Here is a 21,776-nt window from a genome sequence, read left to right as displayed (position 1 = left end):
CCGCCCCGCCAGCAGCGCTCCCGGCCGCCATTGGGCCCGCGCCGCGCCAGCGCCGCCCCGGGGCGCGGCCCTGCCGGCAGAGGGGCCGGGGCCGGGGCCGGGGCCGGGGCCGGGGCCCCGGCCCCGGCACAGGTCCGTGCCCCAGCCCGCCCTGGGGTGCCGCGCTGCCCCGTGGCCGTGCTCGGCGCAGTTCTCTCGGCAGCTCGCGCCTGAATTCCAAACGGAGACCATTTACAGCAGGCTCCGGGCTGGGGTCCCCGCGGGGCCGTGGCTCGGGAGGCAGCGCTGGGAGGAGAAAGTGCCCCAGTAGCAGATGGTTGGCCAAAGTGTGGGGTAAAGGCAGCGGAGTGTTGGTGCCAGCTTGCAGTACAGAGTGTTTTCTCACCATGTGGAAAGCATGGAGCCTATGCAGCTAGTTACTGTTCCCAGTGGATCTGGTCGCCCCTTCAGATCACGAAAAGTTTTAGCATTCATGAGGCTCTTTATCCATTTTCTAAGATATTTCTGGCCCTTTTGTATATTTTGGGAAGAAACACGTTTTCTTTAAAACGTGTGCTTGGTCATTTAATTTTCTAACCCTTTGTGATCACACTGAGACAGACTGTGGCCACTGACAGTGAACACACTACTCCCTTATGGATCTCTGTATTGTTGACCTTGACAGCCTTCTGTGTTCTGCATACTCCTCAACCACTTAGTTGTGCTTAGTTATTATTTGGTAATTTTTGTTAGCATCTCTGACATTTTTCTGCTATAACTTTTCTGAAATGAGAAGGCTCAGAATGACACACTGTTCAAGCATGTGCAAAGTATGAATTTCCAAAGCATCATATTTATTATCTGTTATGTGCTCTGTTCCTCTGCTAATGCTCCTTAACCTTCTGTTTATTCTTTATGAGCATCCTTAACCTTCAGCTAATGATAGTGGAAGAGGATCAAAGCTGTAACAGGGGTCTGAAAGACAAGTAAGATTGTATCCTCTCCCGGTTGCAATTGTCCTATGAGGACTATGCAAGAGAAGCCAGGACTGTCACCCTGAACAGCTGCAGTGGCTCTATCTCTCTTGAAAGCATGTTGAAGTGCCAAGGGGTGAAAACTGCTCTGAGGTATGAGCTTCTTCAGAGAAGAAGTTCCAAGTTTTTTTATCTCAGTTTCTGTGACTTTTCCTGGCTATCTTTTTCTAGAAAAAAAATCTCAACTGAAACCTCCCACCCGGAGCATTTACATTCATCACTTGCATTCATTTGTTCTTGTTTAATACAGATAAACACATTTAATGAACTGGACAGCTATCTTAAATTAAAAAGAAGCTTTAAACTTGCTGGTTTGACTCAGATAAAGTCCAGCTCCTGTGATAAGAGTGTGCTCTGTTCCAGTTTCTCAGCCTAAATGTTCTTTTTTCCTCCTCCTTATAGTGCTCCCTCTTTTATTTTTTTCATTCCCAACAAGAACATAGATCCTACTGATCAGCAGGCAGATGACCAAAGTTTTCAGTAATAGTGAAGCGAGGCCACAATTTGCATACATATATGTAGTGTGTGTAAGACATGTCATTAGACAAATGTTTAAGATAAAATCAAAAGAACTAATTCTTCTAACTATTCTTCTAGCTGTAATTTTAAAATCCTGAAGTCCCAGTAAGTTTACATTTATTATAGCTATAGCTATAATAAATCAATTTCAGAATAATTCAAGTTCAGAATAACTTTAACTTTATATATAATTGAAAACCTTGTTTTTACTGAATGGGAAATGAAGAGTTCTCAATGGGCTGTTGAAGAGCACAGTTAGGGAAAAAATTACAAGTTTAAATATTTGAAGTGCATAAATACTTGCATACAACACCAGTTAACATATTCAGAAGTATGTGATTGACAGTTTCAACTGGTTTACGTAAAACATGTATGTAATCTCTATAGTAGTAGTCTGCTCTTGTTCTTACTAGATCAATCAATCTTTGTTTTGGTTTTGATATATCATTTTAATTACTAGATTCACAGAATTTTTAATAGTGAGAGGTTTTAGTGATGTAGATAGTTTCTAATAAAGTAACATTCTCTTCTGCTCCATTCCTGTTCCATCTTCCATCATATTTTACAGACATTATAATTTTAGTGTACATAAACTTGCAAGTTTCGCTCCTGAAGCATGATCTAATGCTGGGCAGTCAAAAACAGATAAAGATACAGCCTGGTCCTAAATTATTTCCACTGCAACTCCATCAGTAATGATGAAAGTATCTGCTAAGAGTAAGATAAAAAGATGTGGTATGGCCTGACAATACTATGCTGCCCTTAGGGAAAGCTCTGCTTAGGCGTTAGATGCACAGGAGTAAACGCTCTACTTAGGCATTACCTTTGCCATTTCAGTAATAATTACAATATTTGGGGACTAGCTGTCACAATTGTATCCTCACAAAGAGACATAATATCTACTTTTCTTCCTCTCAGTTTCATGTAAAATTTGGCATGAATGGAAACAGGATTGAGCTCACAAACTTCTTCACATTCAGCTATAAGATATAATTATCATTACTGTTTCTTTTTTCATACTACAAGTACAATTAGTACTTAAACTGTATTCAGTTCTATGTAAAGAATACAGTCTCTGCTCTGAGAATACGGGGTTGTGACAGATCCCAACATTACTTAAAATACAAATGGGAAGTGAAAAAGTAAGAATAATAGTAGAAAATTTTATTTGCATGAATTGGCTGTAATAATCCTGAAAGCCATACTGTAGTAAGTGCAGTCTATGTTCTAGCCTCATATTACAGACACTTCAGAAGTACTGACTTTATTTCAAGCTCCTCTAAATTTTTTGAATCCTGTGGAGGTTAAAAAAACAGTTCACTGCTGAATATGTTTAATACAAAGGAACCTTTCACTCCTTGTATAGTTTCAGATTTTCACATCATGTAAGTGTCAACTTTTTGTGTTGAGCAGCACAGGGCTATTTATGCATAGTAATCATGTAATCAAAAACTGCCACTCGCTATGCAGATTTTGCTTCCTAAGTAAAATGCCCATTAAAAATTCTGTGGCCTTTAAATGCAAGCTATTGAAAAGAAAACAGCATTACACTGGTATTGATAAAAACTCTCAGTCTTTCACCGATTAATATACAAATTTGAATGCTGGAGGCTTAGTGTGGCTTAGATTACTTCAGCTACTCTATTAGTGCAAATGATTTTGCAAAATGTCTTACATGTCCATAATGAAGTCCAGAGTTAGGACTGATGAAAAAGGGTAGATAATATGGCTGTAGAGAGGCTTTATGCAGATGAGAGAAAGAGCGAAAAAATAGCAAAGAGAGAAAGTGTGAAAAACAGAATGGGCGCTCTTGATTAATTTAAAAAATTTTACTGATTTCCTCGATATATTAAAAAGCAAATAAATTGGGATTAAAGAAAGGATACAACTTTTCAATTTCATATCAACTTTTAGAAATGCACACTAGAAGTATAAAAGTTCAGAATTAACTATCACAATGTATCTTACTTTGTGCTAAAGATGAGTTTGAGTTTTAAATGATTTAGCACTTAAGCAAATGCCTAATTTGCAAGGTGAAAAGTACTCCCTCTGCAGAGTAATTTTTTCACTTTTTTTCTGATTTTTCAAAATCACATTTCTGTTTACATCCTGTTATAAAGCTATCACAATATGACAATTTATGTGAACTATGTAAAGGGAAACAGAGCTTTTTCTAAAAATATTTCAGTTTAGATTATATACTTTCTAGGATGATTTTCTTAAAAAAGAGGTATGTTTGAGATAATTACCTTGGGAAAACTACTGATAAAATTGAAATAAAGACAGAAGATGAAATTTCAAGGAAAAATTAGTTATTTTCCCCCACAGTTTTTTTTTCTCTCAGTTTTCTGTAGAGTTTGTCTGAAAATCTTAAAATAAACTTGTCAAGAACTAGTTTGTGTAAACTAACTTTTTAGGCTGTATGGTTAAATATTAACATTCCAACAAATATTCTTTTGAATATTTTAAGTTTTGGAGTTACCTATTTTTTTACCTCAGTATATTAGTCCAGATCCCAACATCCTTTTGCATAGAAATTCTGGCAAGGGACGGTCCTTGATACCAGTGAAAATTCTCTCCAGAAACACCATAATAAGCTACTTATTCTGTGAGTACCTGCTTATACCAGAATTATAGGACTAAACCTTTTCATATCTTTATCTTTGACTTAAATTTCCCCTTCATTTTTTTTCAGTTTGCTAGGAGTCCAATTTTAATAGACATTCTGTATGGCTACATTATTTTATTTTATTAATAAAATAACGAGCCATTTTATTAAACAATGAGTATATGCTTATAAATACTAGAAGTATAAATACTTCTAGTCTTTCTTACACAGAAAAGGTTATTCCAAATGAAGATAAACTCAATTTCTGGAACAGCAGCATGATATGCTTTTCACTTTCAATGAACAACCTCTCTGCAAAATTACGTGCAGTAACTAGACCTATGTGATTGTAATTGCTATACCCCCCTGAATAGAACATTTTAATATTTTAATGTCTTTGTTTTCATTGCCTCTTTTACAACAAAAGAATCTGTAAAATGTGTGAGGTATATCCCACTTGCTTTTTCCCAGTCTACAGCATTTTTCATTTTCACTGACTGTCCCCTCAAGTGATGCAGACTCTGCAAATACTGCTCCTCCTGTCTTGTTTATATGCAAATGAAACAGTAAATATTCAGATTGATTACTTTAGCGTACTATGCTGCTTTTCACAGTGTAAATTGCTCCCAATTACTATTCTTAGGTAAGCTCCCAATGAGCACGATTAAAGGAAACTGATGATTTTAACTACTGGTTTGCAGTAGGCCAGTCCTGGATACCGAGGACTACCTAAACGAGTCCATCTCTCTGTCTCGTCGTGCATTCAGGAAGCACTAGATGGCAGTACATCAGTTGTTTAAATGTGATTTTAATTAATGAGCTGAAGCCGTTTTCTTCTGAGAAAGGGGTGTGTTGGTGGATTGACCTGGTTAGCACTATCTCACAACATTGCTGTTAGAGTGGGAATATGATGGAGGAGAAGTACACAGACTTTGATGGGCTTGTGTGTAGTAGGTACCTTACAGTTATTATCTATAAAGAAAATTATTTCTGCTTCATTGTCAAGAAAAGAATATTTTGACGAGTTAAACAAGTATGACAGAACACAACAATAAACAAAAGTCGTTTCTACGCTCTTATAAAGTAAAGTAATCAGGAAAAAACTCCAATGACTGCTTATGATGCATTGTTTGCTAAAAACTAAGTATTGCAAATAATTTTTTTTTTCTGGTGTAGGTTGTACACAAAAATGGTGCACAACTTATTTCAGTAACGTATAATTCCGTGATAAGGGTGAAACTCCTCATCAGCTTTGCACATTGCTGATTGGGATGGTCCTACTTTTCCCAAAACATCCTTGCTGCAGGTTTCTGCTGCTACCTTTGCATCATGTTTAAATGGTAACATGGCTACTAGGTGAAATCTGGTAAGTTTTGGTGGGCTTTCTTCTGGATTGGTGAATGGAACCCACTCAGAATAGGGACCTCACTGCCTTATCCAGTGTACAGGAAGCAACACAAGTCTGCAGGTACAAGAGCAGGAGTCACTTCATCTCTTTCACAGTCGTATCAGGAATAGACTATAAGTGAAATGCAAACCTTTGCAACATTGGGCTTTAGATCTACTCAATGATATATCTTGGCATCTTTGTAGTTTGCAGTACAAATATGAATCATGGCTATGACCTACATTTGTTTCCATTCGTAACTGTTATTTCAGCTAGGACTTCCTTTTGGAAGCTGTAATCTAGAAGAAACACAGCACTGACCACAGGGACCTGGCTTCTCCATCAAGTGGAATTCAAAACTGTCATACCATTTGCTTTTTATGTGGCCTTATTTTCCAGAAATAGGATTAGAGTACTTAAAGTCTCTTTACTAGACTGTGTGTCATATCAAGTCCTTTTAGAAATTACACTATATCTGATTTTTAACACTCTAGAAACAGTTCATAGTTACTAATTTTAATCATCATCATTATAAGATCCATGAATTTTACAGAATAAATCTTATCCCTTCTCCTATTTTCATTAAGTATGTGTCATTCTTAGTGCTTCAGCAATTGTTTGCATAGGAAAATAAATGCTAGAAAAGACTAAATATTTTAATCCATGCTTAATTGTATTTCACTGATTTTGGTCACAGTACAATTTCTCTTTGATAGCAGCTGCTTTGCTATTCCTTATTTCACAATCCCAATTTACATGTTTTATTTTTTCTCCCTCTGCCTACTCTCCAGTACATATTCCTCTGCAATCTGGTCCCTTTTTCAGTCTGCTGCATGCACTTTCTTGCATTTCCTTTTCCCATTACTTTTCAGTGTAATCCTTCTTAACTGCATGGATGTCCTTAGCTCAATGGTTCTCTGAAACTTTAAATATTCCATGCTTCTGAAGCAAGAAAAAGGAGTCTCTTCCACTAAAGTTAGGCCTTTTAAGATTAGGCAATGCTGGATTAATACTGATATTAGTGCTGGTGTCTTAGACAAAAGAATGTAGTAGTAGCTAGGGTCTGTGTTGAACACAAGTCCTGCCATGAATTCCACAAAGGTCTTTGTGGATTTGTTTAGATACAGGGACCTGGGTTGCATAAAAGTCTGCTGCTGGATGGTTATGTTATTGAGGGTGAAATGCAGGGGAAAAAAATGCATGTGTGCCCTCAGGTATTTTAGATAAATGAATACTTATCTTTACATAGATTTTTGTACATAATTTACTCTCAACTCGATTCAGTAGGATACAAATATAATGGATAATCTAAAAGCTAACAAAGTGAAGAAGCACATTGTTTTTCTGTTTGAAGCAATAGGAGTACTGAGAGGTACTACAGTTCCAGAGCCCTTCTTTCCTCTCCCCTGTTCATGAAAAGAATCCCAGCCTCAGCAGCATGTCCTCATAAGCATTCTACCCAAATCCATCAGAAGTTATGGCTTCTAACATCTTAAACAAGAGCCAATGTTCTTGCCACCTTATATTTTGTCCTTTTTTGGAAATGTCTTCCTAACCTATATTTGTCAATTAAAATAAGTAAGAACTTATATCAGTGTCCTCTGTGACTAAACCTAAACCAGATTTCTTCTAAGGTGACCACATCAGCATAGAGCATGATCCCTTAAACATGCTAATAAACCACCACGTATGTATGCAGTCACATTGACTTTTACCAGGATTAGTTATTCTATTTGTAGGGCTGCGTAACTTGTGGGATTGTCTTGTTACAAAGCAGAGCTCTGTTAGCATAACTTCATTTTCACTGGATGCAATTCATTGATGGATAGTATTGGGGTTTCTGTATGAGTAAAGTATTTCTAGTGTCAATAGATCTGAAGAACCGTGTGATCCTAAGTAAGCATTGGCCACATTCCTTTGTAACGCGCTAAAACAAGTGGGAAAGCGCTAAGAATTATTACAGGGACAGCCTGAAACATGACAGGGAATTTTCTCAGTAAATGCAGTAATTTGAAATGCTGCAGCATAAACAAAAATGACAGCTGTTTCATCATAGATGAGATACATAGCCCATTTCCTTTCAAAACTATATACATACACCCACAGACATGTATAAATAAGTTTTTTCTCTGAAAGTTCTTTTCTAAGAAGAGGTATTGGATCAAGCAGAATCCCATAAAAATCTAGGCATTGTATTTAAAGGATGTGTTTTCTCATGGTTAGAGATACAAGTTGTTTTGCCATAACCACAATAATGCATTTTGGATGAAGTTGTTTTTGCTTCTATTCCTCTTGAAATTACTGAACTACAAAGATATAATTTTCATGAAAAAAAAAATAATGTACCTTGCCCTATTTGTTTCTTTCTGATGCTCTGCATCACAGAAATTAACTGAACTAATGTTGAACATTTGGCTCTGAAGCCAAAACAACACTGCAAGAAAATCAGAGAAGTCACAGGTTGGAAATGTTTACTGTTAAGAATAAATGTTTGTACTGGTTTTTGCTGGGGTAGAGTTAATTTTCTTCACAGTGACTGGCATGGGGCTGTGTTTTGGATTTGTGCTGAACAGAATTGATAACATAGAGATGTTCTTGTTGTTGCTGAGCAAGGCTTACACAGAGCCAAGGCTGTTTCTGCTTTCTGTGGCCAGGCTGGTGGAGAATTTGAGGGTGCATGGGAGGTTGAAAGGAGACAGAGCCAGGGCAGGTGACCCCAACTGACCAAAGGGACACTCCCACACCCTGTGACATCATGCTCAGCATATAAAGTGGGGAGAAGAAGGAGGAAGAGGAGGATATTTGGAGTGATGGTGTTTGTCTGCCCAAGTAACCCTTACATGTGATGGGGCCCTGCTCTCCTGGAGGATGAGCCAAGGTCCTGCCCTCCTGGATGGCTGAACACCTGCCTGCCCTGGGAAGCAGTGAATTAATTCCTTGATTTGCTTTGCTTGTGTGTGCAGCTTCTGCCTTCCCTGTTAAACTGTCTTAATCCCACAAATTCTCTACCTTTTAGCCTTCTGATTTTGTCCCCAATCCTACTGTTGGGGGAGTGAGCAAGTGGCTGGTGTGGCTGCTGGCTGGGGTTAAACCATAACAACAACATCACTAAATAGTTCTGTGGTGTTAGCGTGGAGCAGAATCTGCAGAATCTGCAGCTGCTTACCTACTTGCATGATCTATATGCGAAAAGTGTACAAAGCCCCTCAGCTTCCAGACCAGCTCACAAGTTCACAGTGGTCTCGTGTGGACCCTTAAACACAACACAGTAGAATTCACTTAGACCTTACAGATCAGTAGAAGTTGGGATCCTTGTCTTACAAAGTGATGTGTCCAGGAGTTTATTCTAAATTATAGAAACCTGGAAGTGTGATGTGACAGACAGCATCCACTCTCAGCTCGACCCAGCTGCTTATGAACTCAGAGCTCAGACATGCTATGCTATGTGGAGCCATCTGAATTTTAAACCTCCATTTCAGGGAGCATTATTTCTGGCTGGCTCCTTTGGAGCACGCTTCCCTGCAAACAGGTTTTGGTGTGTATTTAAATCTTTAGCAAGTACCTTGTCTTCTTCAATACAACCCAGAGGCAAATCTAGTCATCTCTTGAGAAGAGACAAATTCAGTAGTTACAAAGCACAGACTTCATAAAAACAGGCACTGCCAATTGTGATTATTTAATTTAGAAAAACCCCCAGTGGTAACCCATTGAAAAAAATGTGAAGTGTTCCCAAATCAAACATCACTGTAGTGAAAGAGGATTGGTAAACTGAGAAAACTAAAATGGCATTTTTCTAGTGAGGAGTATTATTGGAGATTAGCAAAAATGAAAATAACAGATTAAAATACATTTAGTTTTAATAGCCAGTGATTTTATTAGAAACACTGGTGAAGGCTTTCAGTATCCATCTATAATAAGTCTTCACCCAAAACACTCCTGCCATTTTGTGTCTTACTTGAAATATGCTGCCCTCAAAATCTTCTCACTCTTAGAAAAATATTGTTGGTCAGTTACTAGTAGATTTATTCACTTAGAGATACTTCCCAATTTAAAATCTTTACTCCAGTGAAAAAGCATTTTAATTTTACAGACACAATCAGATTTAAATATATCAATTGTGCTCACCCTGCTAAATCCATTTTCCACTACACAATCTTCAAAGATTTGGAAATAACCTACAGAGGTTTAAATACAGTAAATTATTCTCTAATGCTCCAAGTCAGAAGCTGCAAAATGTAGTATTCTTGATCATTTCTTGAATTAGTGTTGTTTACAAAGACACATTTGAAATAGATGCCTGTTCGTTTTTCTTTTTGCATCACAGAGGCTACTCCAGCAAACACTGAAACACAACTCAAGTACTTAATGATCAACGTCAGCAATCTTTGCAAAACACAGGAGGCCAGCTGTTTTGAGCGGCAGTGTTCCTGTGTTCCTGCTGGACTTATCAAATAAAAGACGACGACATCCAGCAGGACACAGCGAACTAGATCCTGTTCGACTCTTCCGTCCAAATGCACTTCTGCTCTTCCCTTCGGCCCCTGCTCGAGCACAGAAACCACGTGCATGAGCTGGTGTCGGGCCAGCTCCTCGGCTGGCCTGCCAAGAAGTTGCCCATGTCCCTCGTTGTGTGCACCTGCTGGTGGATTTTCTCACTGAGGAGACCTGGGACCGCTTTCATTTTTTTAAATTTTTTTTTTTCTCCGTGGGACAGAGCACCTGTGCGTCGCCACGCGAGCGCCCCAAGCCATCCTCGCTGGCGCTGAGGCCACGCTGACCCGGGCGCTCCGCGGGACGTGTCGCCGCGAAGGGCAGCTCCGGGTTTCGCTCTCCGGCCTGCCCAGAGCCACCGCTTTCCTGGGAACCTGGAGACGCGCACTTGGGCGCTAGTCCCTGGCTCAATCCACTCGGAGGCCACGCTTCTTTCAGCAAGGGCAACTGCGCCTCAGCCTCCTCTTCCTAAAGCCCCTGGGCCGACGCTGTCCCACCTCCAGGGCGGCAGACTGCGGCGAGGCGCCCCTTGCCCACCGCGGGTAGCGGAGCTCCGGCCACCACCGCAGGAGCCGCACAGGCCGGGCCGGGTCCCGCCGCTGCCGCGCCTGCGCAGAGCGGCCCGTCCCCGCCGCGCCCTCCCGCGGGCGGGCACCCGGAAGCCGCAGCGCCGGCGGCTCCCGGCGGCGGCGGGGCTCGGCCGGGCGGGCGCAGCCGCTCCCCGCACCCCGCACCAGCGGCGGGGCAGCGCAGCTGGCATGGTGCTGGCGGCAGCTCGCCGCGCCCGCGTTGCACGGAGGAAGCCTGAGCGGAGCCGCGATGGAGATGCTGCTGCCGCCCGTGTGAGTGCGGCGGCGGCGGCGGCGGGGCGGGCGGGGAGGCAGCCGGGCGCCCGGAGCCCGCCGGGACGGCGGTGCGGAGCGCAGCGCTGAGCGGTCGGTGGGCTGGGGCGGCGGGGCGGGCCCGGCCGCGCTGCAGCGAGCGGAGGTGCCGCGGCTCTCCGCAGCCCGGCCGGCCCCGCCGGGCCCCTCGGCGCCGGGGGAACGATGCCTGCGGACGGGGCACGCTCGGAACCGGCCGCGGGGCAGCGCCGGCGGGAGGGTCGTGTCGGTGACCTGGTGGCGGAACGAGTGCCCGGCTGGCCGGCTCTCCCCCGACCAGCGCGGCCGCCCGGCGCTCGGAGATGCCCGGTTGTGCCGCTGCGGGCGCCGGCCGCGGGCACCGTGCGGCGGGGGGAGCGGGCGCGGGGCTCCCGCGGGCGGGCAGCGCTGCCGGCACCCCCGCCCCGCCGCCTTCCCGTGTGCCTTCCAGCTTGTGGGGACAGGCGGGCTTTTTCTCCCTCCTCCCCCTCACTCCTTCTGCTTCCTCCATATGTGGTCCCAAATTACTCCTTGTTTGACTCAGCAGTCGTGCTTATCTCACTCCCGATTTTCTGGTTATTTAGTTAAGCATCGTTTTTAGTGGCAGTGCCCAGGCGATGCACTCCAGGCAACCATCTCCAGCTGCACCTCAGCTGGCCTCCTCAGTCCTTTCACAGGCTCCGGTTTAGTGCTACTTCATCCTGTGCCTTCGATAGGTAGATTTCAGGCGTGCCGTGCGTAAGGTTCTTGAGAACAAACTGAAAGAAACCAGTTGCAGACAGCTCTGACCCAGCTGGTGAAATGGTAAGAGAGACCCCAGTACTTCAGGCAGACTCCCAAAACAGAAGGCGTATGACTGATGGTTTTGTAGGGTTCATTACCTTAAAACAAAGTCACCCTTTGTGGCAAACAAATAAAACTTCAGCAAATTAATTTACGCTTCATGTGAACTCCTCCATCTAATCCAGGTTGCTTGGCAGCTCTTTACGGACAACTCAATTGCTTTTGTTTTCCTTTCATAGCTGTATTTGATGTGTACACGGCCTGTATCTGTATGCAGATAAATAGACATCCGTGTCTGATGCATTGCTTTGGGATGTAGAAAGTTGCAATGAAAGTGTTCTATCTTGGGCTTGATAGGTCAGTGGTATAATTAAAAGCTGGGTCTCTTGGTTATAAGTCTTTGGTGTTTTGAGTGTTTTCTGCAGTCATTGATTTCTGTCTATAATTTTTTGGAATTCTGATCACAACGTATGTCACATAATGTAGAAAAATAACTTTTAGTCTAATGGAGTTTACTAGATAGATAGAATGTCTTTTTTTCTTTTACCTCTATTAAGTAGCATATTTACGTACTTGTAACTACTTGTAACATGTAATGGCATGTAACTTGTTTGGGGTTTTTTTTTGATTGATGCAGAATTCCTGTTATTTGTCCTTTTTCAGTAATGAATTGTATAATTTTCAAAATTGAACATGAAACTTTTAATTCATATCAGTTTCTTGGTGCACTGTACTAAGTTGGTTGTAGTTGGAGTTCTGTGGATGGATGTTACTTGGTTAGTTTTATGGAAACTTTTTACATTCCTTTGTTGCTTGATGCAATTTTGTATTGCTTTGCTCCAAAATTTTGTAGCTAGTGTTGGAATAATGCAAAATAGAGCCAGTTACTTGGCTTTGCACTATTGTAGTTCACAGAACTTAAAGAGTTCTAAGTTAAAATCTTAAATTGTTGGATTTTTCTTTTAAGTTCATTAGACATGCCCAATTAAAAAGTTTCAGGTATAGTAGAAAGGAGGTTGCAATTATGTGAGTCACTGAATATGTTCAGTTTGACTGTGCCTACCTAATGCTAGTAAGGTTGAATTTTCATTTGCAGTCAGATCGTTCGTGTACCAGGGTTTGTGGCCCCACCAAATGACTTCTCAGTGCCTTTGCTTATTTCCGGCTTAGAGGTTCAGGAATAGAGTTACAATACTGTAGAATAAAGCATCACTGATGCTAAGCATTTTCTAAGTGCTACAGCAACACAGTTTGCTTTGTAAGAACAGCGTTGTGACTGTAAACAGGAAACTCATTGATTTGGTTTGGCGTGAAAAGTCCACTTGCTGTTTGGACAGTCCAAGTGGCTGAGGAGTGTATATAATGATTTTTCTACAGAAGTTAGTGTCTGTAGAACTTGGGCATGTCTTACAGAAAGAATTAATTGTAGCTAGAGGTAATGATTTTTCACACTGCCTAGTTCTTCTCTTGCTATTTGGAGTGGGGTTTTGGGAGTAACAAAAATTAAAAGGCTGGTCCCTAATGTATGTTATGGTTTTCAAAACATTGAGTGAATCTACAAGAGTACACAAGTTTTCTGTCACCCACTTCTTGTGCTGTGGCTAGGGAAAGCCTGGATAATTGCAGTATTCATTTTGTGGTCTTCCTGTCAGAGGAGAACTCGGAGCTGTGTGAAACAGTAACTCCGGTCCTGGTAGAAGGACCAGAGAGGAGCTCTTACCTGACAGGCAGTGAAGGCATTAAGAGGCTGGGGTGATGGTTGCTGCATTCTGCCATTCATCTGTATGGGCCCTAGGTGAAAAGTTCCCAAAATTCTAATTCTGCCCTCACTTCAGACGTTATTGGATATATTCTAGACTATTTCTCCACTAAGTAAAATAATCACAAAACCAGAAACCATCTTCAGGTTTTCTTTAGTATAGATTATTGTTAGCCTCTGACAATGTCACTACTATTAGTCACCAACTTACTATTTCCACGGGAATTCTACCTATTCCTCTGCACCTTTGGTAATAGGGAAACTGAAATTGCTCGGAGTAAAGAGGAAGTTTCAAGTGCACATCTTCTTCTTCTCCCCAAGATGAAGGTGGACAAAGTAAGAAGCGAAAGCACTGGAGATTAGACAGAAGTATTAACTTTATTTTTTCCCTCTTTCTTTCCAGATGTACCAAACTTTGCCATCAGAAGCCCTTGGATCTGAAAGATGATAACACCGAAATTCACTGTCCTATTACAGTAAATCCATGGCACATGAAGAAAGCTTTTAAAGTTATGAATGAATTAAGAAGGTATGACTTCACTGTATACACCTGGAGTCCAAAGTTAATTTTTGCTTTCATTTGCATTTGTAAGTTAATAATAATAGTTTGTTTATTAAGAACATGCGATTTCAGAAGTATAGCTGAGGAGAAGGATTAAATATACAATGAAGTGATAGCTGAATGATAGCCATGCGATAATAACTGTAATGTGTGCAGTATGTTTTTGCACCTCATAAGTTAGTCAAAACTAGTTTTGTGAGACTTGAAAAATACTTACAGGTGGTACTTAAGGAGTTACAGCTACTTATTCTCTCTTGTATGTATTTGATCTGTGATGAAAAGTGACTCTGGTTGAGCCTCATGCTCTTTGTGTGCCTGTTGTTGATTTTTGTGATAGGCTGTGAACCAGAAAAATATTAAAATTTTCTTATCTGGAGACATAGGTCACAGTATAAACCAACTGACTGCACATTTTCTTAGTTATCATTTGCTGGATAACTGCCAGCAAATGATAACTGGGAGAAATTGATGAACACCCAAATCAAATGTTGAAAGTAACTTTTCTCAATAAAGTTTTGTAAGACTTTGAGGGATAATACCATCAGTTTCAGTGAAACTGGGAGGCTGATGCTGATGGTGTTCTTAGCATCCATATTGATTTATGTTTTACATATGAGTAGGTGAAGTGATGTTGAAAACTGTGACAGCTGGTAATTAGAGCTCACAACTGAGCTCTGGAAATCAGGACTCACAGCTATCACTGATAGTAATTTAGTGCTATAACTTACAGCAACAATGGAGAAATTAAATAAATAAAAATGCTTCTCTAGCAGAGACAGTACTGGAGGCTGTGAAAATCCTGTAGTTCTTTGTTATTTCCCATATAAAATTAAAAATTGGAGAGGCTTCACCAGAAAGAATCACAGCTGCTGATGCCCTTTTAAAGTATGCCTCTGCCTTTGGCTTTTGCTATTCCATATAGGTAGATCTTTAAAACTGTGTGCTGGATAGACTGACACTTGTTGCTTCACCTAATTTATGCCCTTGGCTTTTTCAAGTGTCCCAGTAACCACATGCAGTGTCTCTAGGAGTGTAACAGAGCTTGGCTAGAGCCAGTAGCAATGACTTCCTAAGGATGAGCAAGAGTTTACATGGAGGAAGTTTCCCAGAGTTAATCTTAACAATAGTTTTGGAAGCTAGAAATCTTACCTGCATTTTGCTGGGTTTCAAGTAAAAGATTCACAGTCTTCCAGCAGAGTGCATTTTTAAAGCCCATGGATTATTTTCAGAATATACTTTAGTTTCCATGGTTACCTAAATTCAAATTGCTGTAGAAGCAATTTGAGCAGTTTTGCCTTGCATGTATAAATACTTAAAGTTTGAACAGGAGCTGTGCCATATAACCTTAACTAGTTGCCATTTAATAAGGTAAAGCAATGATATTTACAATTTAAGCTGAGTACAGCTTTTAAGATGGTAAATGGTAATTAAATAAAATTATAAACATTTCTAGTTTCATTCATTTGTTTGAAATAATAAACAGAAAATCTTAAAAATGTTTCAGACTTCATTGCTCTAAAAAAAATGTAATATTAATTCAGCAAATTATTTTTTTTATTTAGAAACAACTTAAAAAATGTAGTGAATCTCAGTGCTTTTCATTAATGCAGCACAAACAGGTATTTGCCAGAGGTGTACTCTCCAGGAAGTGAATAGCTAGTGAAAAATAATTTGTTTAAGCATCTAAATACATTTGGTTTTGAATGCTTAAGTCTCTGTGTTTATGTTAAATTTCTGGCTGCTGTCAGGTTGTCTGGCTCTGGTAGCTTGTTAATGAGTTTTTATGTGCCTTCAAATTTTGACAAATTTTAGCAATTTTGTCCTTTGTATTTTTTGTCATTTCATTGCTCAGCATCACCTCAACACTGAGTAGAAAGCTCATTAGGAAAACTAATTAGTTCTTGACATGTGACAAACTTACACTCTGATGCCTATCTTTTCACTTTATTATAATTTGCTTTTATCACAAAGGAATTTGATGTTTCCTATATTGATCAAAATTCTCATTCTTACAAACAAGACTTTACCGAAACCCTTTGAAGAAGGGGGTAATGAAAACTTTCTCTGTGTGAACCAATGAAGAATAGCCTGCAAGCTGGTAAACAGTTGCTCAGTTATTCTTAAATGCATACTTGCTTAACCCCCTTTTTATCATTTTCCGTGCCATGATGGTATATCCCCCACAATTCTGTTCATTCAGTCACTCTATATAAGCACATTGGTACAGTACCACTTCAGAACATAACCTTTTCTAAAATAAATTGATGTGCCCTCATGAAATGAAGGTGCTGAATTGCTGTGGAAGCCACAAGATGCTTGCAGCAGAGTACATGATGAAGTTTTTAAGCTTGTTTCTTCAGTAGTTTCTCTAGCTTGTCAGCTCTGTAGTAACTCAGAGCATATTCATTCACCTGGTGCAGTTCCAGACTACAGGTGTTACTCTGTCTATGTATGTGCAATGTAATTAGTAACCCTAGTTGTGCATTGATGTAATCTGTTGCTTCTGGCCTCATTGTTGTCTTTAGTATTTCTGTGCAGCTAAGTATAAAACTTTTTGTTCCTGTTGTCAGGATAAGTGCTAGTGTCTGATAAATCTGGGTATCTGATGCCCTTTTATGTGTAACTTTCTGTTTCCATTTTTTATAATAAATGTAGTGGTTGTTTCAAGATCCTCTAAATTGTGTGTTTAGTCTGGTACAGTCATTACATTCTACATATTATTTGATAATAACTATATTGCAAGCTAAATTTATGAGGTTTACATAGTTGCTGCAGGTGTTAAGAGTTGAAAGCAGAAAGATAATTGCCAGGATTGCAGTATGGCCCCAAAGGTTAGTTGTGGCCACCAAAATTTTTGGTGTGTGACCTCTGCAACGTCACCTTACTTGAGTCTGGGCTCATAAATTTGGATAATTGCAGAACTGAGATATCACAGAGTTTTCTTTTGGACTGAGGTGAATATCTGAGCAGTTTGGCTGAGACCACTAGTTCTGTCCAAGCAAAATGCAACTGCTCACCTGACTCTTCTACAACTCAGTGTGGTAGTTGCAAACTGTCTAAAAATCTTTATTATATATTCAGGAATGGTAAAAAAAAAAATCTTTTGGAAGTACTGAGAATAGAAATCACTGGATTGATGTACAGCTCTAGCTCCATCCCTAAGGAATATGTTCTGTTAAGTCATACTTTTCCCTCTTCCCTCTGATACTGTGGGTTGGAGTTTTGTGGATTCCATACTACCTCCACAGGGACAGTGCTAGCATAAACAGGGAAGAAGAGGTGACTGTAACCCTTAGTTAGATGCTGTGAAGTTGCAGCCTTTTCATGTTGTGGTGTGTTTTCTTTTTTTTTTTTTCCCCTCTCCTTTTTCAGTCTAGAAAATTGGATTATAAGGAGTATACATTTTATGGGTTTAAGTGGAGGAGGTATAATAGCTGTGTTAGAAACACCTGTGTGAGGAATGGTAAATGAGATGTTACTTTATTGCAACTGGACAGGGAAGAAATATGTTACAGTTAGAAAGGACAAGAATGCAAATGCATGTAGTGAAGATACAGAGTCAGTCAAGATACAAAGTTAACCATAATCAATTCTAAACTGTTCAGACTGGAAAAAATAATTGCTATTGTGTGCATGGGCTGAATATAAAAAATGCTTGGAAAAAAGTGAATATAGAGAAGATTGAGTAGTGGATTTGTACAATTAAGTAGGCTTAAGTTTCCAGTGTAACGTGATACAGGCACCTCAGTTGAAATTTGGATTCTTTGTTGTCTGTAAAGCCTTGTTTCTTATGTAATATTTTTTTAGTGCTTGTATATATTAAATTCTGTTTTTTCTATCGTAGTTGGGGGCCCAGACTTACAGAGAGAATGTTTATAAATTCAGCTGATACAAATTATGATTATTCAATGCAGAAAACTTCTGTGCAATGAATAACAATTCAGTTGTTTGATTTTTAGACAGTTTTGTGTACCCTAGCTCCATCCGTAATCTGATTGAGTAACAGCCACGTGGTTGTGTAACACATTTAAAAACAATGCTTCATCAACATAGTCTGCCTGCCTCTTTTGATGGCATGGGAAAAGAAATTGTGTGTGATGTCATATATACTTTTCTGTTGTAGTTCACTTATGTGAAATTGCCTTCTCTGATATTTCTAAATAGTCAAAACTTGCTGTGTGATGTGACGATAGTAGCTGAAGACATGGAAATTGCAGCGCATAGAGTTGTGTTAGCCGCCTGCAGCCCCTACTTCCATGCCATGTTTACAGGTACCAAATGTTTCAATACTTACTATGTTGTAATCCAGTCTAACTGTATAAAGCATAAAATTTCATGACTTTTGCTTTTTATGATCTAATTTGATTTTTAGATAAGCCAATAGGAACGTTTGGGATTCTTAATGATTTTTTTTTTTTGCAGTCTAAGGACATACCGTCAACGTAGCCTTTGTTAGCATGATGAATGCTTTAAAAGGTCTCCTTAATTAAAAAACAAATAAGATGTTAAGTAAGCCAGTGATAGTCAAGTTGTTTTACCCTTTAAGTCTCTAGTAATCTCACTTGTCCAAAAGAAGGTTAAAATAACTTTCATGTGAATTTTGGAGTAAATTATGTCCTTTAACAACTAGTGCTTCTACATTCTTCAGCCCATGAATGCTCTAGGCTGTTAGTAGATATGAAAGCTTTCTGTGGCTTTGGCAGCCTATAGCTGGAGTGCATGTTTCAGTATTTTTAGGGTAATTCTCCATGACATATGTACTCTGCATCATTGCCACTACTTTTCTATACAGGCTTAATTCCACTTCTGCTCACTCCATGCTGGCCAAGTGAGTGCTCTGCTTTACTGCTAGAGCAGGAATGCTGAGGACTTAGCTTGTAAGGCTAAGATAGGTTCAGGCTCATAGGAGCCTCCAGCTGAAATTCCTGTGCTGTGGGTTTAATTCCATCGTGGTTATAAATCACATTGAAATAATGTGAAATTCAGTGCCAAAGTAAGAATGATAGTAAATGCATGTTAAAATTAACTTTGGAGGTTTTGTCTGCTCCTCCTCAAATCTTGTGCCTGCTTTGTAGTTAATGTCAACTGTCTGAAATTAAAAGACTTCTCTGTTATCCATTGCTTCTGACCATCAGCTCAGATGGAGGTAGAAATGTGACTCTTGGCCTGCCCATATGCAAACAGATTGGTGCTTTAATAATTTTAATTGTATGCAACAAGATGGATGAAATTTGAAATACTGTTGTGTTCTGGGGAAGCAGCTAATCATTCTTGATTTTATAGGCAAATATTTTGACATATTCAAGGCCAGAAGTGGAGTAGCTTCTACAAGAATGCTTTAAAGTTGCTTGTAAAATTAAATATCTTTTCCTCAAGCAGTTCTTCAAGTTTGCATTTGTGATTGAGGCAAACATTGTGGGTGACTGATAAATTCTTTCTTCATTTTTACTGCTGTCTATAAAATTAGAATAAAAAAAGCTGCTTCTACGGTTCCTTTTTATCACTTTAGTAGCAGAGAAGTGCAAGCCTCTTATGTTAGTTCTGTATTAAAGACTAACTGTTGTTGACTATCACATTGCAAATACTCTTTGCTCAGCATATAGCTTTCTATTATATCTTCTGTGATTAAGACATTTCTGCTTGCCCTGACTGCCCTTTCTGTGAAGAAGTTTATTACCCATTCGGAGTGCCAGTGCAGCAGTGTCTATAGCTGCTCTCCAGATGGAATTACTGAAATATTCTCTTCTCTTTTAACATTTTTTACTTGTTTTATATTTTTAAATGTAGGTGTTCTTTAGCCCCAGTGGTGCCAGAGGTGGGAACATTCACTTGAATAACGGGTGTGAATGTTTAACTAATATATCTGTGGTGAGGTTTGTGTAGTTGGTGAGCCAAATAGGTGGGAGCTTAAATAGAATTCAGCTGTGGCTGTAAGAGTTATCCGCAGATTTTATACTAGGCTTATAGGTTGCTTACAGCACGGCCCAGCTGTGGTATTGGTGCATTTCAGCCATTCCCCACACAAAAATTCCTGAATTTCATTGTGATGGTTCTCTCCACGAAGCCTGGAATCCACACTTCTTAGGTGGATTTTTATTCTCATCCAGTAATGTGCAAGTTCACATAAGCAAATTTGATTCCTTAACCAGCCACAACCAAAGGGAGAAGTATCTTCTATCCAGAATAAAACACAGACTGAAAAGACAGTGGAAAAAATTGCACTCTTATGCTTTAGGGTTACTTCTTGATTAGAAATTAGAAGCTTATATTTAAACATGTGTTTGCAGGTTGATTCCATCATTCTCTGAGTCATTAAATATTAGTGCAGTGAAGGCTGGGATATGTCATTAACTGGGTTCAAACTCTCTACCTGTTTTTTATTTTTTTTCCTTTTCCTCATTTGTGCATGTAATGGTAGCCCTAATAATTATCAGGAAAGAAAAATTTACTGTCTTTTCAAATTACAAAATTTAGTAAGTTAGTAACAATTATCTAATGAGAAGAGAGGGGAAGAGAGGCCCTGCTATTTAATCTATGTTAATAGGAATATTTCTTTTGTCTTATACAGTGGAATTATTTGGAAATATAATTTAAACCTACTTAAATGTTTAGAGGAATTGATTATAAAACATGAGAGAAGGGACTCTTCAGTGACTCTAGGGCCTGACCCTGACCCTTCAGACAAGGGTGACCTGGGTTTAATTTTCTTTTCTACAATGGGAGTTATCCTTAGGGATTTACCTGCTCTATTCACTTCCATTGTTCATTTCTAAAATTCTTGGGTAAAAAGAAGAAAAAGGCCTTCCTTGCATTACTTTATGAGGAACCGTGTAAGCTTTTTAGAGAGCCCCTTTGTGTCTTTGTAGCCCCTTAGTTACTTCAACTCAGCGGGTTCTTTGTTACTGCTGCTTGGGAGATTGGATCAGCTCAGTGCTTTCTTTCTGTTCATGATATGCCTTCCTGTCACTAAGAACTCTGTGGAGACATGGTGGTGCTGCTTCCCACCAACAAAGAAACAGAGTTCTTCAGCAGGTTGAATTCTAGACTGAGCCCGCCTGCTGAGTGCATCTCTGGTTTCCTCTATGTGATCTATCAAACAGGTATGGGTTGATCTAGAATTGTAGTAACGTTGCATGGCTGGTTCACATGAAAGTTGGAAGCAAGTATTTTTTTGGGGGGTGTTTTGTTGTTGTTGTTGTTTGGGTGTGGGGTGTTTTGTTGGTTTGGTTTTTTTTTTCTTGTTCAGGGTTTATTATTTTTATATTCTGGGCTTGGTTTTTAAACAGAGAAGGTGCCTATCCATGACTCTAAAAGCCTTGACACAAAATCTGAAAACAAATCTAATGTGCTTGCAGAATATCAAAATCTGCTCTCCCACACACACAATTTTCCCAGAGGACCACCTCCACAGCAGCTTGCATAATAAATAAGTTGCAGCTTACATGCTCTGAAGATCAATAGGTTTAATCTGTGTCAAACTAGAAGTAGGAACTTGGAATACAGGGCCCTGCAGGGAACGTGCTGCAGTCATCCTTCAAAGGTGTAGGGGAATGTTTCAGAAGTGCAGGTGAAAGGAAGAAGTTCTGTGGGAGCTGGATTTTGCTGGTTTTTATGTCTTTTGAACTTCCTGCGACTTAAAGGGTTGATTTGCAATGCCATTCTTTACCCTTCAGCTCAAAAAAAGGTATGGTACCATGAATAGTGGTGACAGATTTGTCAGTGATGATCTCTTTGGTGAAAGCACTGGGTGAAATGCATTGCTTGACACTAACCCTAGAGACCAGAGGGTAACAA

At 39.9% G+C, this 21,776-nt stretch overlaps 1 protein-coding gene across 2 annotated transcripts in view; it reads left to right on the top strand.

The window, feature by feature from the left end:
- Positions 1–10,680: 10,680 nt before the first annotated feature.
- Positions 10,681–21,776, top strand: part of KLHL2 (kelch like family member 2) — a 53,509-nt gene continuing 42,413 nt past the window's right edge. For both annotated transcript variants that reach the window (XM_084204235.1, XM_084204234.1), the window contains exons 1-3: positions 10,681–10,860; positions 13,824–13,949; positions 18,147–18,253. In XM_084204235.1, coding sequence (XP_084060361.1) covers positions 10,838–10,860; positions 13,824–13,949; positions 18,147–18,253 — 256 coding nt within the window. In that variant the 5' untranslated portion in view covers positions 10,681–10,837. The remainder of the gene's footprint in view (positions 10,861–13,823; positions 13,950–18,146; positions 18,254–21,776) is intronic.

Source organism: Fringilla coelebs (genome assembly GCF_963513975.1).
Source record: "Fringilla coelebs genome assembly, chromosome: 4".
NCBI classification, from domain to species: domain Eukaryota; kingdom Metazoa; phylum Chordata; class Aves; order Passeriformes; family Fringillidae; genus Fringilla; species Fringilla coelebs.
Note: the sequence above shows the minus strand (reverse complement) of the source record. Positions and strands in the feature narration are given on the sequence as shown.